Raw genomic sequence first — 17,309 nt, 5'->3', positions numbered from 1 at the left:
AGGGAATAAATACTTTGTTTTATATGCTAATATTTACTTTTTCACCTGTAACACAATGCTAGGCTGTTTTTTTCTGGTTTTAGTGTGTTTACTGTACAAAAGGTGAAGAATATCAAAGTGGTCCCCTTATCTTTCTTTCATTTCTGTATGTGACACTCTTGTGTGTTTTCATACCCCTTATATAAGAGCATCTAACCAATTTGTAGCAAATGCTCAGGAGCATTTCTAGTGTTTACACTGCCAAAATGAAAAAGAACTCCATGGTTTTAACCCCTCACCTTTTATAGACGATTTCGTCTTTGGAGTCACCAGATCCAACAGTTCGCCTTTGTTGCACTGCATCATGCTGTTAACGGTTTCTGAACAAATATCACTGTGGCTCCTGTTCTTGTGTTTATAGAAAAGTGGACTCCCTTGTGGAGTGTCAGACACAGCAGACAGAGACCTAGATTTGTGTTTTCCCGGGGGTTTCACAACATCCACCTTCTGGTGTGGCTCATTGTCCTGATGATCACAGTTATCCAGAGGTAACTCAGGGAGCTGTGTTTCCTGAGAGATATGTTCGGTGTGAACTTTATGACAGTTATTTAAGCCAGGGCTTGATTTCAGAATAATGGGAGAGTCTTTCACCATGTCCTCTGCTTCAGAGGTTGTGGGAAGATTTTTGTGATGGGAGCCAATGAATTCTGTTGCTGGCTCACAGAAGTGTCTGTATTGGCCTGACATGGGTGTTTTACAGTGGTTACTAAACTGTCCAAGTACATTGTTTTGGTCTTCAAATGTAGCCTCGGATCTTAAGTCTAAATCTTCACAAAGGCTGTCCTCCTCCAGTGCTGCAAGGAGGTCAACATTCCCTTTCTCAAAAGTAACAGGGTTACTCAGTGCTGCCAGGTAAGAGTCTCTATACCGGCACTTGACGTCGTGCTCCGAGGGATCATCCCCCAGATTTCTTTGGCTGCATGGTGTACAAGGCTCCTCTGCATACTGAAGGGTGTGCCCACAGAAAAGGCTACTCCCAAGAAGAGCTGATGGTGGTGCTCTGACCGGTTTGATCAAAACAGAATTTGGTAGATTTGGATGGTTTCCATGCTTCGCTACAAACTGCTTTTCCTTAGCAACATCCACCAAGTCAACATAATCACCTTCACTCTCTGGATAGTTCCGGCTGTCCCAGGTATTAGGTGACACCCACCCCACAGGTTTGACTAAAGGTTTGGGAAAGGATTTGGGCATTCGTTTATGATGTAATCTGACAACTTTAGAAGAACAGTCCACAGGCCTCAAAGATGCTGACATCCTGCCCTTTAAAGGAATAATCCTCTCCTCCAACGGCAGAGTAGATGCTCCATAACTGCAGGGAACTGACATGACCTTTGGCTCAGTGGGAGCTTCCCGATAAGTGGTCATAACCTTTGGCTTGTCTAAAAACTCTGGGATGGCTACTTCTTCCCACGGCAGCTTGATTACTCCTTGGTCAGTGCAAAGTAAGCAGCGAGACAGAGGAGTCCCGTGGCGTCCTTCATTGATGTCCTGCAGCCAGTCTTCAGTGAAGATGCAAGGGTAGGACGTCTCAGGAATTGGGGTCTCCTCCACTTCCCGACATCCTTCTTCCAGGAGACTTTTGAGGACAATACGAGCTGCTTGATCGCCAAAAGGTTCCACTTGAAAATAGAAGTCCCCAGGACGCAGCAGCAAAGGATTCACAGGTGCTAACTGGACGACAGTTTTGTCATGGAGACAGAGAGGCCAGCCCTCACAGCGGAAAACCACATCAGAGTATCCAGCCTGGAAATGTAAAAGTTTTAGAGTTACTCTTGTCCTCCGATGACTCGCCTGACAGACAGACAAACGAAGGTATTGATACTTACACATGCTGCCTGCTGTACACTTTCCAACAAGTGTTTGGAGGGGATGAGAAAATCCAGCAGGCACTGCAAGGCGTCGCCATGGTAACGCTCCTCGATAGTGCGGAAGAGCTGGCAGAGGACGATGGGCGCTGTGGCTTCAAAAGGGGGGTAGAGGGCCGAGAGGGCACTCTGGATGGATGAATCCAGAGATTCTGGGTTCTGGACAACAAAAACAAAATTGAGGTCAGTGATGTACTGTAAGTCTCCATCTAAGAATGAGTACACAGGAACAGAAAACAGGAACCCAAAATAAATTCATACTTCAAGATCAGATCTAACATATATCTAACTAATAGAAGTCTAAAAGCAGATAGTTACATAGTCCCTAAAACTTAATTTTTATTTTTAAACAACATTAATAAATACCATTTTAACTGTACAGTATCTAGAGATGATTAAATCTGAGCATGTGCAGCTTGTTCCAGATCTTATTTAATGGCCTTTGGACCATCTGTGCAGCAATTGAAATCGTAAAACACATGCTAGCGATTCATTATAATGTCTAAAATTATCTCGACACAACGCAGATGACCTGCAATCTCTAATTTGTAATGTCTTGAAGTTAATTTGCAGAGTTAATTTTACAAAGCAAGTTTGTATTTGAAACAGGTGTTGCACTGCGCCAATGGCATTAATCTTGCAACTACTGTCACACTACTCTAAGTATGTAATAACATAATCAGATCTCACAGAAGCAATGCTGATCCATTAAAGAAGAAAATCCTTCACACAAAAGCTAAACTATTGCATCTGGGTACCATTGGAGATTCAATGAAACAGCATGGAAGCCTCTGCATTAAAGGAACTGTATGCAACTTGCTCCAAATTATGTTTTTTGAAATAAAAAAATAATAATAAAAAAAATCTGGCGACTTTCCTGCGTCGTTGGAGACAGTAGCGGGTACTGCCGAGAGGTCCACCCCCACAACACTGGGGAGCTCTTCAACCCAAAGTGCAAATGAATCAAGCATGCGCAAGGCACGATGCTTTGAGAGACTTTAAGAGGCCCTGACATATATTATACAAATATTCCATTTTGTTTTGTTAAAGTTCTAAAAGTTAAAATTCTAAAAGTAATTAAGGTGTTTTTACTGACTTTTTTGTCTCTCCTACGAGGTTATGCTTTTTTTCCCTACAGGATCTGTTACAATATCATATGCAAATAATATGCAAACTAGCCGATTACATCATCTAATGACTTCTCAGACAGCCAACAGCTACTTTTCCTACTGACGAGTCGGCAACAATGTATCCGCCTAGCTTCTGGTCTGGTCAAATGTGTCACCACTCAAAGTGCATATTTCATGTCAACATCAAAATTACATTTTATAAACTAGGTCTTGACAATCTTTTTGGATCTAAACACAGTTTACCCGCTGACTGCAGCATGCCTGCTATTCATACAATCAGTTCACAGTGCCCTGCTGTGTTAATCTCCCAGCCCCACAAAAGAGCCTGTTTTCACCCCCTTCCTCATTTAGCCTTACAGCCACACCAAGACCAGGGACTGAACCAGAATAAACACGGCACAGCGGCTTCAAAGACCTCAAACTGTGGGGCATACTGATGATGCTGTGACCGTGTTGGACATTCGTGGCACACTGGGAGCAAAGGTCATAACTGGTTTTCATGGAACTGTTCAGCAAAGTATTCAGTTTTGCTTTACCATCTGTATAATCTATGCTTTTGTTTTAAAAGCTTCATAAAGTCATGCATGTAAAATTAACAGTGATGTTTGATCTCCCAGGGTTTGGTATCTCTTGTAGACAGTGCATGTCCTCAGTTGAAAAGAATGTTTCCTTTTTTGTGCACATTTTTGTAACAATAGATTATCTAAAGGAGAACTAATTGCCTCAGAGGCTCGCTCTTGAGCAGTAATGCATCACAGCTGTTTAAGGCTGACTGCAGCTTTTCGATGCTAGACTCTACTGTATGTACAGTATGTGAGCCTGATGTCACAGGTAATAAAACATTACAATATAATGTTGCTGTATTTCCCATTGCAGAAGCTTCTTTCTCATCAAAGTACTGTTCGGCACGCGTTTTCTTACCAATATAGATGAATGTACTACACGTATTCAAACCTGCTTCAAAGTGAAATCAGCTCTTCAGCGTGGCTCAGCCTTGACCATTACTGTTGTCATAACATTTCTTTAAAGCATTTGCACTTTTGTTTTGTTTAGCTTAAATCTTTCATCTTAAAAGTTTCTTTGTGGGTCAGATTTGCCTTCAAACGAAGACGTTTAAAACCTGAGATGTTTCTCCCCCGCAGAGTGGACCTCCTCTCTGTGTCTCTGTGGGTGGTTTGGCTAGTGATGTTCACATGAGTAAGACCGTCACTAAGATTTAGTAAGGGTAGCTTTGCTAGAATGCAGGTCACACCCAGGCATCCAAGGGAGTTGCCTTGGTGTTTTTTTTGTACAACAAATTTGAAAAATTCCCCAAGACATGCCAAAAAACTTGAACTTATTGAACATTTCCCTTCTGAGCGTTAACGACCAAGTGCTTGATACAGTATTGAGTCACCATAATCATTTAATCATAATCACACAAGGCTGTGCAATGCTGAACTACAAATCAAGTGTGGACAATGCAAAGTATGCGCAAGGATTGTTACTTGTTAAGGCCTTATATACACTAGCCGTAACATTAGGTACACCTGCACAATCCTCTAGATGAGCTGTCTTTGTGAATTTGCGTGATAATAGACCTCGATAGGCAGTGACGTGCGGTGAGGTTCTTGGCTGGTGAGGCAATGACTCCTTTGGAGTTTTTTGTATGTTAATACAGCTTGTTCATTAAGAGGATAACAAGAAAAAGAAGAGAAAAATTTGCTTTGGTTAAAAGAATATTTTCCAATATTTCTTAGTCCCATTTATTTATTTTTTGCTAAGTGAAAAACATTTGTGGTCTTACTTTTTATATGATGTATATGATGTAAATGCACTCTATTCTTATTGAGAAAAAGCTGTCATACTTTGTTGTAACAGTGTGATCACCTCCTGGTGAGCTTGGATATGTAATCCTCCATCTTGGCTGTCAAATGTATTCATTCATTCAGCACAGCATAAAAATATCTTTAATGCATTTAACTTGCTGCTCTCCAGCTGGTGCTTCTGCTGCCACAAAAAAAATGTTGTTGAAAGAAGGTAAATATATAAGTTAATAAGTAAGTAATAAAAATGTTTTTTTGCCATGATTTAAAAAAAATTGCAGATGCAGCGGCAGCACAACACAGCGACGGCAGTGCGCCCTCCCACGCAGCCCACCACCACAGCTTAAAAAAATCCTAGGGGAAACCCTGCGCGCTGTAGAAAGTCACGGGGTATAATAAATGTTTCTGCAACTTTATGTTATTGGCATCATGCTGACAAACAAGCTGGCAGGTGCTATGACCCAACTCAGTGCACTTACTGAGTGCACTCAGATGGTAGGCAGGCCTTACACACTAAACTGAGAAGAGACGCTCGCGGCAGCGTCATCTTAGCTTTCGGTCTTGTGTTTGATGAGGAAACATGGAAATTCAGCATTTTTTTAACCTAAGCAAATATTAATATTTATTTTGTGCTGTCATTATCCATCTTTTGGGCCGCACGGTGGTCTAGTGGTTAGCATGTTGGCCACACAGTCACAGTCTGGAGATCGGGAAGACCTGGGTTCAATTCTCCCTTGGGCATTTGTGTGGAGTTTGCATGTTCTCCCCGTGTGTGCGTGGGTTTTCTCCGGGTACTCCGGTTTCCTACCACATTCCAAAAACATGCATGTTAGGTTAATTGGCGACTCTAAATTGTTCATAGGTGTGAATGTTTGTCTATATGTGCCCTGCGATTGGCTGGCGACTAGTCCAGGGTGCACCCCGCCTGTCGCCCGAAGTTAGCTGGGATAGGCTCCAGCATGCCCCCGCGACCCTAATGAGGAGAAGCGGTATAGAAAATGGATGGATGGATTATTCGTCTTTTTTGTTTCATGAAACCAAGCACCATCCCCTCTCCTTCGCGCACCCCTGTTGGCTGGTTTGTGTGTGAATTTGTTTGACAGAAAGCAACTAATAAATTAAAGTAATTAATTAAAGTAAGTACTAGGGATGCTCCGATCACAGTTTTATGCTGTCAATTCCGATACCAATCATCCATGAATGAGATCAGCTAATACTGATACGATACTGATCACATGGATTAATTGTAGATTTTTCAATGTATTTGTAATGAGTTGTATTGGCCAGGGCCGCCATTAGACAGTTCCTAGGGCTCCTGGCAAATAGCGAATTATTAAAAAATAAACTTTTGGGCAGATTATCTCTTTCTTGCCCATATTTGTGTGAAACATTTTTTGTACTATTTGACACAAACCTGAGGGTGACATAAACCTGAATTTAATTAGATGCATGTTTTAGAAACCACACACAAACAGTTCCCAGCATCCCTTGATACAGCCCTGTATCAATGCCTTGTGGGAAAATTGCAATACACCATTGTGCAGCGTTTAGTTTCATTTGGTTTACAGAAACAAAGTTGCTACTTCTCACAGCTTCGCTCCCACAAAACAATCAGAGAACAGCGTTCCATTAGACTTCTATCCCTGCCCGTTATCTTGTTTGTCGGGAAAGCAGCGATTGGCAAGCTGATGGTCAAATTCCACAGTCGCCTCCTCAACACATTCAACACAGGGGGATTCCCACTCTGCCCACTATCGCCCGTGCAGCATGTGATTTAGTTCTAAAGGGCATTCAGTCTCCCGCAAAGATCATTGTGTAACCTGATTTAACATGCTGGTGCGGACAACAATTATTTGCAATAAAAGTTCACCCTCTCTTTGTCTTGTCTGCTATTTAAGGCCCCCCTTGGAGCCTTTGCTAGTCTTTGTTTCTCAATATTGCCTCTGGCTTTGGGTCAAAGAAGCAGATTTGAGCCACAGTATAAACAAGTTGTCAAGATTTGTATTGCTCTGCCATCAGCCATAAAGAGACAAAAGGTTTGAAGAGGCAAGCTGGCCATGCTGTGATTGCAGAGATTAACTAAATGGATGCTGCGCTTGAGACTCACAACGCATTCTCAGATGTCATCACTTTTTGGGGGATTTTTTCCCCCCTCAGTATTCCTGGTAACAAACGGACTCCAAAGTAATGTTCGTGAGGAACACAAGCCCGTGCAGTCTACATGTATGGACAAGCCCATGTGTGTAAGGGCCTAATATGACAACACCAGCAACTCAGCCGTGACGACAGATACTATCAGCATGGCAACGACGGGCTGATGGGATATGACAGTTGAGTTTTCTAAACTGACATGCATGCACATATCGAAAAAAAAACCCCACAAGAAGCTGTTATGTCAAGAAGGTGATCACATACAGTAGCTTCCTTTGTGATTTAAACAACAAAAACACATTTTTGCAAAGTGTAATATAAAGACAAAATTTTCCAGAACAAACCTGCAAAACATGAATGAACATGCTGCAATGTACATGCCAGGCCAGTAGTTCGTGGTCTCGGTACAGGCGCCAACTGCTTGTCATTATGGAACTATGTTGAATGCTATTCATTTTGTGTGCGTGAGTTGAAAACATGATGTAGGTAAGTCATGCAGTTAATTAGTTAATACTCAGCTGGTCGCAGTTGTGGTGCAGGAAATGTACACTTTACTGCAAGACACAAACAACAACTGTGGTCGTCCATTATTCTTTTGGTTGTGATGTGCACGCCTTCACTGAACAGTCAGTCGCATACAATAGAGCTCTTAGACTCTCGACTTGACGACGAGACTCTTTGCAGTGAAAAATATGTCTTTTTTGTGTGTCTTCTTTCCTGTTAAAGCCACACATTATTAATTAAAATATGTGGTGCTGTATGTGTCGACACTGTCTAATTGAGATGCGTCTTTGTTTTTGTATTTTAGCATTTCTTTTTTGTAGCAATCTGTTCCATGTTGAGCATATAAATAAAAGACATAAATGTAAACATGTGATACAATTATATTTTACATTAGAAATTCATTTCATTTCAATTCAATTCATGTATTTTGGGAAGAAATCAATTTAAGCAATAAAAAAATCCGAGAGGCTGTTTAGGAGCGGAAAAGCTGGCTCTGTTCGTGAGCCGGCTCCCCGAAATTCCCATCACTTCTGAACAGCAAGCTTGCAAACGCGTTCACACCTGTTTACACAGACAAATTTTCAACTGTATTTAGGCCTGTCACGATATTGGATATATCAATTTATCGAACAATTAAAAAAAAAAAAAACAGGTCGATAATTATGAGCCCTCGATAAATTGACAAAATCAACCACGATAGGCGGCATATCTAGAAAATGGACGGATGGAAGGAGCAAGCCAGTTTGCTACTAGCCACCCACGTCTGTTTACGCACTTGAGAGGCAGTTTTGAGGTTTGATGACGTCTTTTGTGCACAGCACTGCGATTGGCTGGCGACCAGTCCAGGGTGTACCCCGCCTGTCGCTCGAAGTCAGCTGGGATAGGCTCCAGCATACCCCCGCAACCCTAATGAGGAGAAGAGGCATAGAAAATGGATGGATGGATGGATTACAGTTTTATGCCAATCGGTGGTCCGATATTATCGGACATCTCTAGTATTTATTTGTTTTTACTCAGTCCATGAGCATGAGCATGTAAACATGTTAGCCTGCCTCCTCCACTCTTTCCTCCACACACAAGTGCCGACTGGAAGGGAGTCACGGTGTGTGCGTGTGTGTGTGTGTTCCACTCTTTTTAACCTCAGCCGACAGGCACTCGGTTCAGAGAAGACAACTTAAATCCATATATGTGATAAATAGCCCATCCAAGACCATAGCTTCTTTCACACAGAGATCCTGCAAAATTGCCTCATCAGTGCCACAACATTACATCCAATCTTTATATGCTTGCGCCTTTTATACAGTAACCAGTGAAGCGGGATATTGCTATGACTGTGCACCTTCCCGAATTAAAAACGACCGTGATGAGACAAAAACAGGAAAATATTATTTAAAACAAAGTCAGGATAAAAAAAGATTAATTTAACAATTTCATGCTTTAATTTCAGTGCAGGGAAACAGCGGCCTAACGTGTCCAAAACTGTGCGCACTTGCACATCAATCTATTGCAGTGTTATATTTCAGATTCACTCTGTAATAACAGAGTGAATAATAACTCCCCTGCAACAGTAGCTATACGCTAACCTGCAAAACAAACATGTAATGCGCTGTTAATGAATTGATTGACTGCGTAAGTAAATACATACCAACAGGATCTCATCATTGATTGGACAGTGTTTGTCATTGTGTTGTTACCACTTGTGTCGCCTGTCACTCACGGAGTTTCATTGCAAAATGGTACAGAATAAATTGTTCCGTGTTTATTATATTTACAGTTCAGGTTGAATTTGATTTTGTTGCGCTGCAAGGATTGGCTGTGCACTAAGAACACAAGATCAGTGCGCGATTGTGCACAGGGAGAAGTCGCTGGACGCTACCTGTTTGTTTATATGTACTGTATAACACAGATGAGCCATCTTTTTCAGGCTGATTTATAGGGAAAAAATGCTGTCTTATAATCGAGTAAATGCAGTACCGTAATTCTGGACTATACCTGTATGTAAGAAGCACCCACTAAATTTCAAGAGAAAAAAAAAAGTGTACATACATAGGCCACACCTGTCTATAAGCCATAGATGTCCACAGGTGTCGTAACAGGGGTTATTTAGTCTACAGACACAGAAAGACTTAAAACTTTTGGATTATATATTTTTTCAAACTGTGCCGAACAGTGTGTCGTAACATGGCTAGTTAAACCATAGCCTCCCGAAAAAGTCATTCAATGCCGTCCTCCTCCTCCTCCTGGGAATTAAAACCACTAAAGTAGTCTTCTTCAGCATCACAATTGAACAGTCTCATAATTCCTTCGTCACAGACTCTGTCTCTTTCACTGTTGCTGTTGGTGTCACTTTTGTCTCGAGGAAAGTTACTTGCCATTTAGCTTGTGCTATCTTCTTCATCACGCAGTAGTCCAGCCTTTCAAAACCCGTTGGTCGTAGTGGACTGTTGGTGGTCCAAACGGAAGCTGTTGTACTTCCACACTTCTTCAAACTTACACAAGATGTGTCAGCGATCGCCGCATAAGATTGTAAAATGTGATATTAGCTTCCACTTCACTCATCCACACACTATGTCCTGAAGCTGCACTCTAAAGGATCGTGGGAAATAATGTAGTTTTTAACCATGAATTAGCCGCATCACTGTACAAGTCACAGGATTCACATCGTGAGAACAAAGTAACGGCTTATACACCGGAAATTACGGTACTTCCGGCAAATATGATAACACAACAGGGCAATAGAATCAAGCATCAGGTGTTAAACCTGCATGGTGAAATACCTTTACACACAAATGGCATCCCACCTATGTCACGCCTGTGATATTATATCTAAAGCAGGGATAGGCCTGTCACGATAATCGAGAAATTCATTAATGGAACGATAATTTAAAAAACAAAGTCGATAATTTTGCCGGCTTCGATAAATTGACATGTGCATGCATGCGTGTTTGTTTCCTCGCCTCCGTTTACCACAAAGGCTGGACAAGAGTTTTCACTCTGCATCTGTTTGTGTTTTGGAATGAACGGAGAGAGTGAACCCTCCTCTCAGCCATTCAGCATCTCTGTCCCAGTAAGTGGAGAACAAAGTAAGTGCATGAACACTGATGAACCGATATGTCACATTTGTTCGAAAGTGGTGACGAGGAAGACTTCGTCCCGACAGTCAACGCTGACTGAGGCGTTTGATCGGCAAAGTAAATATAAAAAAAAACAGTGCAAAATGGTGCGCGTGCACAGACAGTGTGACAAATTTCTAACATTTTGGGAAATGTTAGAAATATTTGACAGACAGTACGAATTGCCTGGGAGAACGTACATGTACATGGCACAAACAGCAATTCCTGAACTGTATAACCGAGTGAAAGAAGTCATGTTGAAGGACATCAGAAACATTGGATTTTACTCCGCCACCACAGATATGTGGGCCAGCTCAAATATTAACAATATGCTACACAACTGCATGTGTGGAGTGTTTAACAGGAACAGAGTCTATTTTTTATTGTTTTTGGTTACGATTGTGATTTTTATTTAAGTGACTGAGAGTCCATTTTATTTTCATTGAGTTTTTTTTTGTCTTTTTTGTTTGTTTAATTTATTTAAAAGCTCTTGACATTCCAATTACAATGTTATATACTTGTGAAAACTTAAAGTTTATTGCTTTTGATATGATGCACACTCATTATTATGTCATATAATTAATGCAAACATTTTCTCAAAAAATGCTGACAATGCTATCGATTATCAACAATAATCTGTAGGACAATGACTGTCCAGCAAAATTTGTTATCGTGACAGGCCTAAGCAGGGGTGTCCAAAGTGGAGCCCGGGGCTATTTGCGACTTGTTTCTTATTGGCTTGCAGCACCAAAACAGCAAAAATGGGAAAAATAGAGCCAGGCACAATGTAAAGAAAAAAGCTGAAATGCTGATACCAATACTTAATAACATAAAGCTTTGGCTTAAAATATACGTAAATAAGTTTTTCTTAGTCTTTTTATAAAACAAAAAAATATATATAAAAATATCAAAGTGGCCCCTGGCATCCTATGATTTTTCTTCTTGGTGGAGAAAGTTTGGACACCCCTGTTCTAAGGTCAACTCCAGTTGACATTCCCTGTTGGTGTAGAACAGACGCAAAATGAGGTGGAATAATCATGGCTTTTATCATTACACAGTATATCCTTGCTTTGTATTTAACTAAGATAAAAGCCCCAAGCATTTGAAACTGAACAGCAAACGTAACATTCTGTAAATCCTTATGATATCCATTAAGGCTCAACGGCTTTGTTTGCTCAGCATGTGTTTGACAGGACTGTGTGGTGTACTCCTGAAGTTCCCAAACTTTCCACAACTTCAAACAATGTGTGTGCATTTGTTTAGCGTAACTAAATGCAAGTAAGACGAATGCAGATCAGTTCTGCTGGGATGTTTTTCCACACAAAACCAAACCCACTGTAACACAAAAGGCACTGCTCCAAAGACATGCCAAACAGAGATGATTCACTTGCTCTGCTGTTTTGAGATTTAAGCAACCGTAACAGTGGTCAACGCGCGTGGACAATGTGCGGGCTCGATCCCGCAACCGCACATCCCCATTGATTGAGAGTCGAGGGCGCCATCCAGTTAGTCTAAAAAAGGTCAGGCTCCCAACCTGCTGACCAGCACGGCTGTTAAGGTGTCGGGCACTGAGGTTTACTTAATTGCACATCTAAGCTACCTGGCACCTGTTACATACTGTAACCAGCAACCAATTCATAGAGTTACAAAGATTGTGGGACCCCATTATACTGTTGTCGTGTTTGTTTTCAAACAGAAACTTTCAGACACAGGACACAGACTTAGAAAGCCAGTTGCTACATATATCATCTATGCACTCAGCAATGTCTCTGTTTTGAAAAAAACACTGCGCAGCACTTGACCCACTTTTGTGAAACCGAGACAATAAACACAGTGAAACTATTGCCCGCAGCGCCAGGATTGTGTTTGTTTTACTTACTGAAAGAAATAAAAAAAATGAATCCAGCTGCATAAGGTACATCGCTTGTCAATAAAATCAAGCAGATGCTTCTAGCAGATTTGTCAGTAGGTAGTTTTGGCGAAAATCAAACCGAGTAGTGGCAAGGAAGTATTATTTTTCTGCCAAAGGGAGCTCAGATGATGAGGAGTGAAGAGGTGATGACTGGCTCTTGGCAGGGGAGTGAGATACTGTAGCATTCACTTGACTAATGAGCAATGGACACCTATGAATAAGGTATTGCACCGTATAAGGAGTGTGTTTTGTACAAAACACGAATAACATGACTGTGATATTCAGGTTTTTTGTAGTTGAATATTGAATATCTACCAATGTTGATAGTTATTACACATTTAAAGAATATACTGTACATAACTGAGCTGGAAATGACACTAGAAAGTGTCGTTGTAACTAGCATCTACCATTGTCACCACTTTGCATTACGCAGCTAAAACCCTGATTTAAATGTTTGCAAAGAAGCCATTCTCACCACACGTTTTCATAATATGCATTAGCTTTGGATACACTTTGAATATTTCATCTGACATGGACACTGGGAATCAGATGTTTGCTGAAGGAAAGCATGTCCAACATATTAAAGATATGTTTCACTAGTGTACGGTAGCTATTTTTCCTAACATGGTCTTGGTGCAACTATTGTCATCTCAACTGAGACGTGGTCAGTGTAAAACAACAACTACTATAAACAGTTGAGCCTGTAAAAACTGGTCAAACCGGTGCCACAGCAGATGTAAAGGAAGGACATAGTGCAGTGACAACAATTCACAACCACACCATCATTTTATTTAACAACCTCTCTCTACAGCTATAATTTACCTGCCATGCTTGGACAGATGTTATGGGTCTGCAAGCTTTCTGTATTGGGGCTTTAGTACATATTTTAAAGTTAAATATGACTTTGTACGAAGATTGTACAGTTGCTGCCTCAGTAATAATACAAAATGAATTCAAAAGAGGCCACATTAAACTTTGAAAGTAAGGTTGACGTGAACGATCAAAGTCAAATGCAAGGTTGTTAGTGAAAGAAGAGCAAATGCGTGATGCCGTTTTTACATATGTGCTGAAATATGTTACTGAAATCAACTTTGTTTAAATTTGCAGCGCGTTGTTTTGAATAAGATGCCTCTCTTCCTCTGCTGTGTGAACTGTTGAACTGCAAAGCTGCAGAGGCATTCATACACAAAAAAGCCCTCTCTCCACTCACTGAAGAATTTGGCCCGTCCGCATGAATTGAAGCCTTTTAAAAGTGAAGGACTTGAAGAAGCTTAACAACAGAGCCTGTGCCGTTGTCTTTGTCGGTGCTCTCACACTCCAGCAGCTTGAGATGCTGTGGGCTGCTGGTGGGAAACCACCAACTGTGCTCAGGACAACAAAAAGTTTGATAGTCTGTAAAGTGACATAAACTTTTCTGCAGCACTGTACATAGGTGTTGTCCTTGGGTGGGCTTCATTTGTGTTAAAGACTAAAAACAAGGTCAAACACACACTTGACAAAGACAAAGAGAAACATGCCCTAACCAGACACTCATGCTTTCTCACACTAGGTCAGTGGAGCATTGAAATTCTTCAACAACAAAGAGCCCAATGAACATGTGCATATACATTACCATCTTCACTGCAGTTTCTCGTCTGTCAGGCACCGACTTTTATCATAATCCTCTCCAGAGAAGCTCCCTGAGATCTGCGCTGAGAGTCTTGCCATGTTTAGTGTAGCAACAGAGAGGCTGTCATCTGTTCAAGTATGTCCACATGACAGTCCTGATGGAAAGCTGACAAAAGCCACGTTGTTTCCTCATAAACTATTCCACAACTGCGAGAGTGCAGCACAGTAAAAAAGGAGGAAAAAAAACAAGTTGTCAAGCTGCCTGTTGTGCCTCCTTGTTCATGTATCTCCGGTTTCTCTGAGTGTATAAAGCAAGTTGGGGGTGAACTCGATAGAGAGAGAGGGAGAGGCAAGAAGGGAGGGAAGGAGAAGTTGTTGGAGAAGGGGGAGGAGGAAAAAAGCTTTCCCTTTTGGAGGAAATCCCCCTGGAGGCTTTTCAATTTCTTCTCTCTCACATTCACACAGTCCAAGCCCGCTTTATCACACACCCAAACACACCCTCAGACATAATATCGCCCAAGAGAGCAACCCACTCTGCACAAACACCGATGGCATGTGTTGCTGTAACGAAGGAATTTGTCATGCATTTAAGCACATCCATGCAGATGTCAGCAGTCCATTATTAGAGAGCAACAGAAATCCAGCCCCTCATATGCGGCCTCTTTCATTCTATTTTAAAACACCAGGAGCTTTTAGAAGAAGAAGTGTGTCTTTCTCCTCCCCACTGTCCCTGGTAGAGTTCCCCAGTCTGCTTCAGGGTTTCTCATTTCCTTCCTTGAGTGATTGTCTTCAGGCAGACAGTCCAGCCTTTGACTCAAATCAAAGACGAGCCAGGAGGAGGGACTTCCTTGCCCCAAGCAGAAGGCTAACTGCCTTCACATTTGACCTGCGGAATGTAGTGCTATACACTCAAGACTCTTTTTTTTTTTTTTCTTTGAAACATCTGGAGTTGGGACAACGTATGGTGTTTGAAACCGACGTCAGCCTGCATCACATTTTTGAACGAAAAGATTGACAGGCCCTTTGCTTGTTTCCCTCGGCTGACTGCCAAAAAATGAGCTTCAGTCGGGTGGTTTAGACTGGCCTCATACTGCTGCTTCATTTCAGTTCAAGAGAGTGCCATGAATATTTTTGTTATGATGGGATGGGTGCGTTGTATTTCTTTTAATCCAGCAGGTACTCCAGCTGAAAATCAATTACTCTTGCGTTCTTCATCTTTATGTTCTCACAATGTATTCGGAATTCCTCAAAGGAATGTCTTCAACAGTCTGACCATTTAAAGGAAAACCGCACTTTTTTGGAATTTTGCCCATCATCCACAATCCTTATGTGAGACATGAACACATATGCCTTTCTCATTTCTCTGCGTTCTAAAAATATTAAAACAGATAAAAAGAGACAGCTCATTACTGCACACACGTATGCAATGACCGCGATTTTATTCAGATACTTTTACTCAGATATTTTTGTATTAACTTAAATACATTTGCGTTTTTTTTACATTATATCTGCATATGAAGTACATTCACCCTATTTCCAGGAAAAGTTCTTATACTTTGTTGTAAAAGTCGGACCACCTCCTGGTGAGCTTGGGTATATAATCCTCCATCTTGACAGTCAAAATCACCCATTCATTCATTCAGCAGAGAATAGAAATATCTTGACTTTTTTGTAAGTCTACCTCTAGCCGGCATTACTGTTTGTGTATTTCAGTAAAGTTAAAAAAAACAAAATGCTGACTTTTCCTCACTGGAAGGACGGGACTGACAAGCACCTTCCAGCTTATGCATGCATGCCCTTTTCAGGATGTAACAGTAGTGCAAGTGCCTCCCGTACGACATTTCTGTGTATTTTATTTCCTGATTCGCAACAATAACATTGTCACACTTACATTAAAGACATTACACAGGCTGTAGAAAGTCATGGTGCATAATAAATGTTTCTGCAACATTATATTGTTGGCAACATGCTGACAAATAGAAACACGCAGATGCCATGATCCAAGTCAGGGTGCACTCAGTCGTTGTGCACGAAGCCAAGAAACAACGCTCACGGCGTCGTCATCTAAGGTTTATGCCCTCTATTTGATCAGGAAATCTGCAAATTGAGCAATCTTACAGAAAATACATTCATGATAGTGTAACAAACTGTAGGTGTTGTGGTGGTGATGTTCTAGATTCTGATGTTTGTGAACGCACCATGCTGCTAATGTTATGAGTGCATAAAGAGGATGTGTGTTGTGTGAGAAAACGAGTGTGCGAGCTAACCTGTGTGGGAATTGAGCACTCCTGTTTGGGTTAAGATTGGCAATAAAACTTTAAAAGAGTGCCGAACTGCGTGGCTCTATAAGAATGCTACAATACAGTTTAGTGGACAAATAGTACGATTTATTTTATGTTATTATTAGGGCTGTCAAATGACTATTTTTTTTTCAGATTAATCATGGTTGTCAAATTTGTTCATGATTAATTGCCATGTTACACTATATTACCTTATTTTACCTTATCATATTACCTTATCATTTTCCTATGCATTTTAAACTAGCAAAGAGTACCTTTGGCATACAGGAAGTGAACAAATGTATTACAATTAATGTGAAACAGATGGGGGGTAGGGCTAGTGAATTAGGATGTGATGTATTACAATGTAACTTAGATACATGTTCAAAATAAATTAAACTATTACCATTATCATGTCTGAAATATGCCCATTTTTACTGTATTTTATTGAAAGAAAGATAAATGACAGGTCAGGATTATATATATTTGGATGTATTAACAGCGCCAAATTAACTTAAAATTTAAATCAAGTTAAGAGATGGCACACATGTCCAAAAACCTGTTTACCTAACAGTGGTTTCTTTAATAGCAGAATATTTGAATCAGACTTTAACGGTGTTGTTATGAGCAATGAGGAGTTGCGTTCAAAGACACCACGTCATTTCAGGTTAATTCACATGTTTTTAGTGAATTTTCTGGGATTTCCGAGCACAGTTAAATTCAGCATATTGTTCTTCATTAAAAGTTACAGAGTGAGTGATAAGGATATCCACTTACTGATTTTCATTGCCTTTCTGTTTATTTAGACCACCCATACGCGCATAAGAAAGACGTTGTTGTGATGTTCGGACTGTCCATGAACGCATCTCGCGCTCTGCCTCGTGACAATAAGGAAGTGTT

At 40.9% G+C, this 17,309-nt stretch overlaps 1 protein-coding gene across 2 annotated transcripts in view; it reads right to left on the bottom strand.

Moving 5' to 3' along the window:
* The window catches only part of LOC129186829 (puratrophin-1-like), a 33,780-nt gene extending 19,259 nt beyond the window's left edge, over window positions 1–14,521 (bottom strand). Inside the window, exons 1-3 of one of the 2 annotated variants that reach the window (XM_054785490.1) lie at window positions 14,135–14,521; window positions 1,869–2,066; window positions 279–1,785 (exon numbers count right to left, since the gene is read on the bottom strand). In XM_054785490.1, coding sequence (XP_054641465.1) covers window positions 279–1,785; window positions 1,869–2,066; window positions 14,135–14,137 — 1,708 coding nt within the window. In that variant the 5' untranslated portion in view covers window positions 14,138–14,521. The remainder of the gene's footprint in view (window positions 1–278; window positions 1,786–1,868; window positions 2,067–14,134) is intronic. The other variant, XM_054785491.1, reaches the window with a different exon arrangement.
* Window positions 14,522–17,309: the final 2,788 nt, after the last annotated feature.

Source organism: Dunckerocampus dactyliophorus, chromosome 8, assembly GCF_027744805.1.
Source record: "Dunckerocampus dactyliophorus isolate RoL2022-P2 chromosome 8, RoL_Ddac_1.1, whole genome shotgun sequence".
Classification (NCBI taxonomy): domain Eukaryota; kingdom Metazoa; phylum Chordata; class Actinopteri; order Syngnathiformes; family Syngnathidae; genus Dunckerocampus; species Dunckerocampus dactyliophorus.
This window is presented reverse-complemented; position numbering and strand designations above follow the sequence as displayed.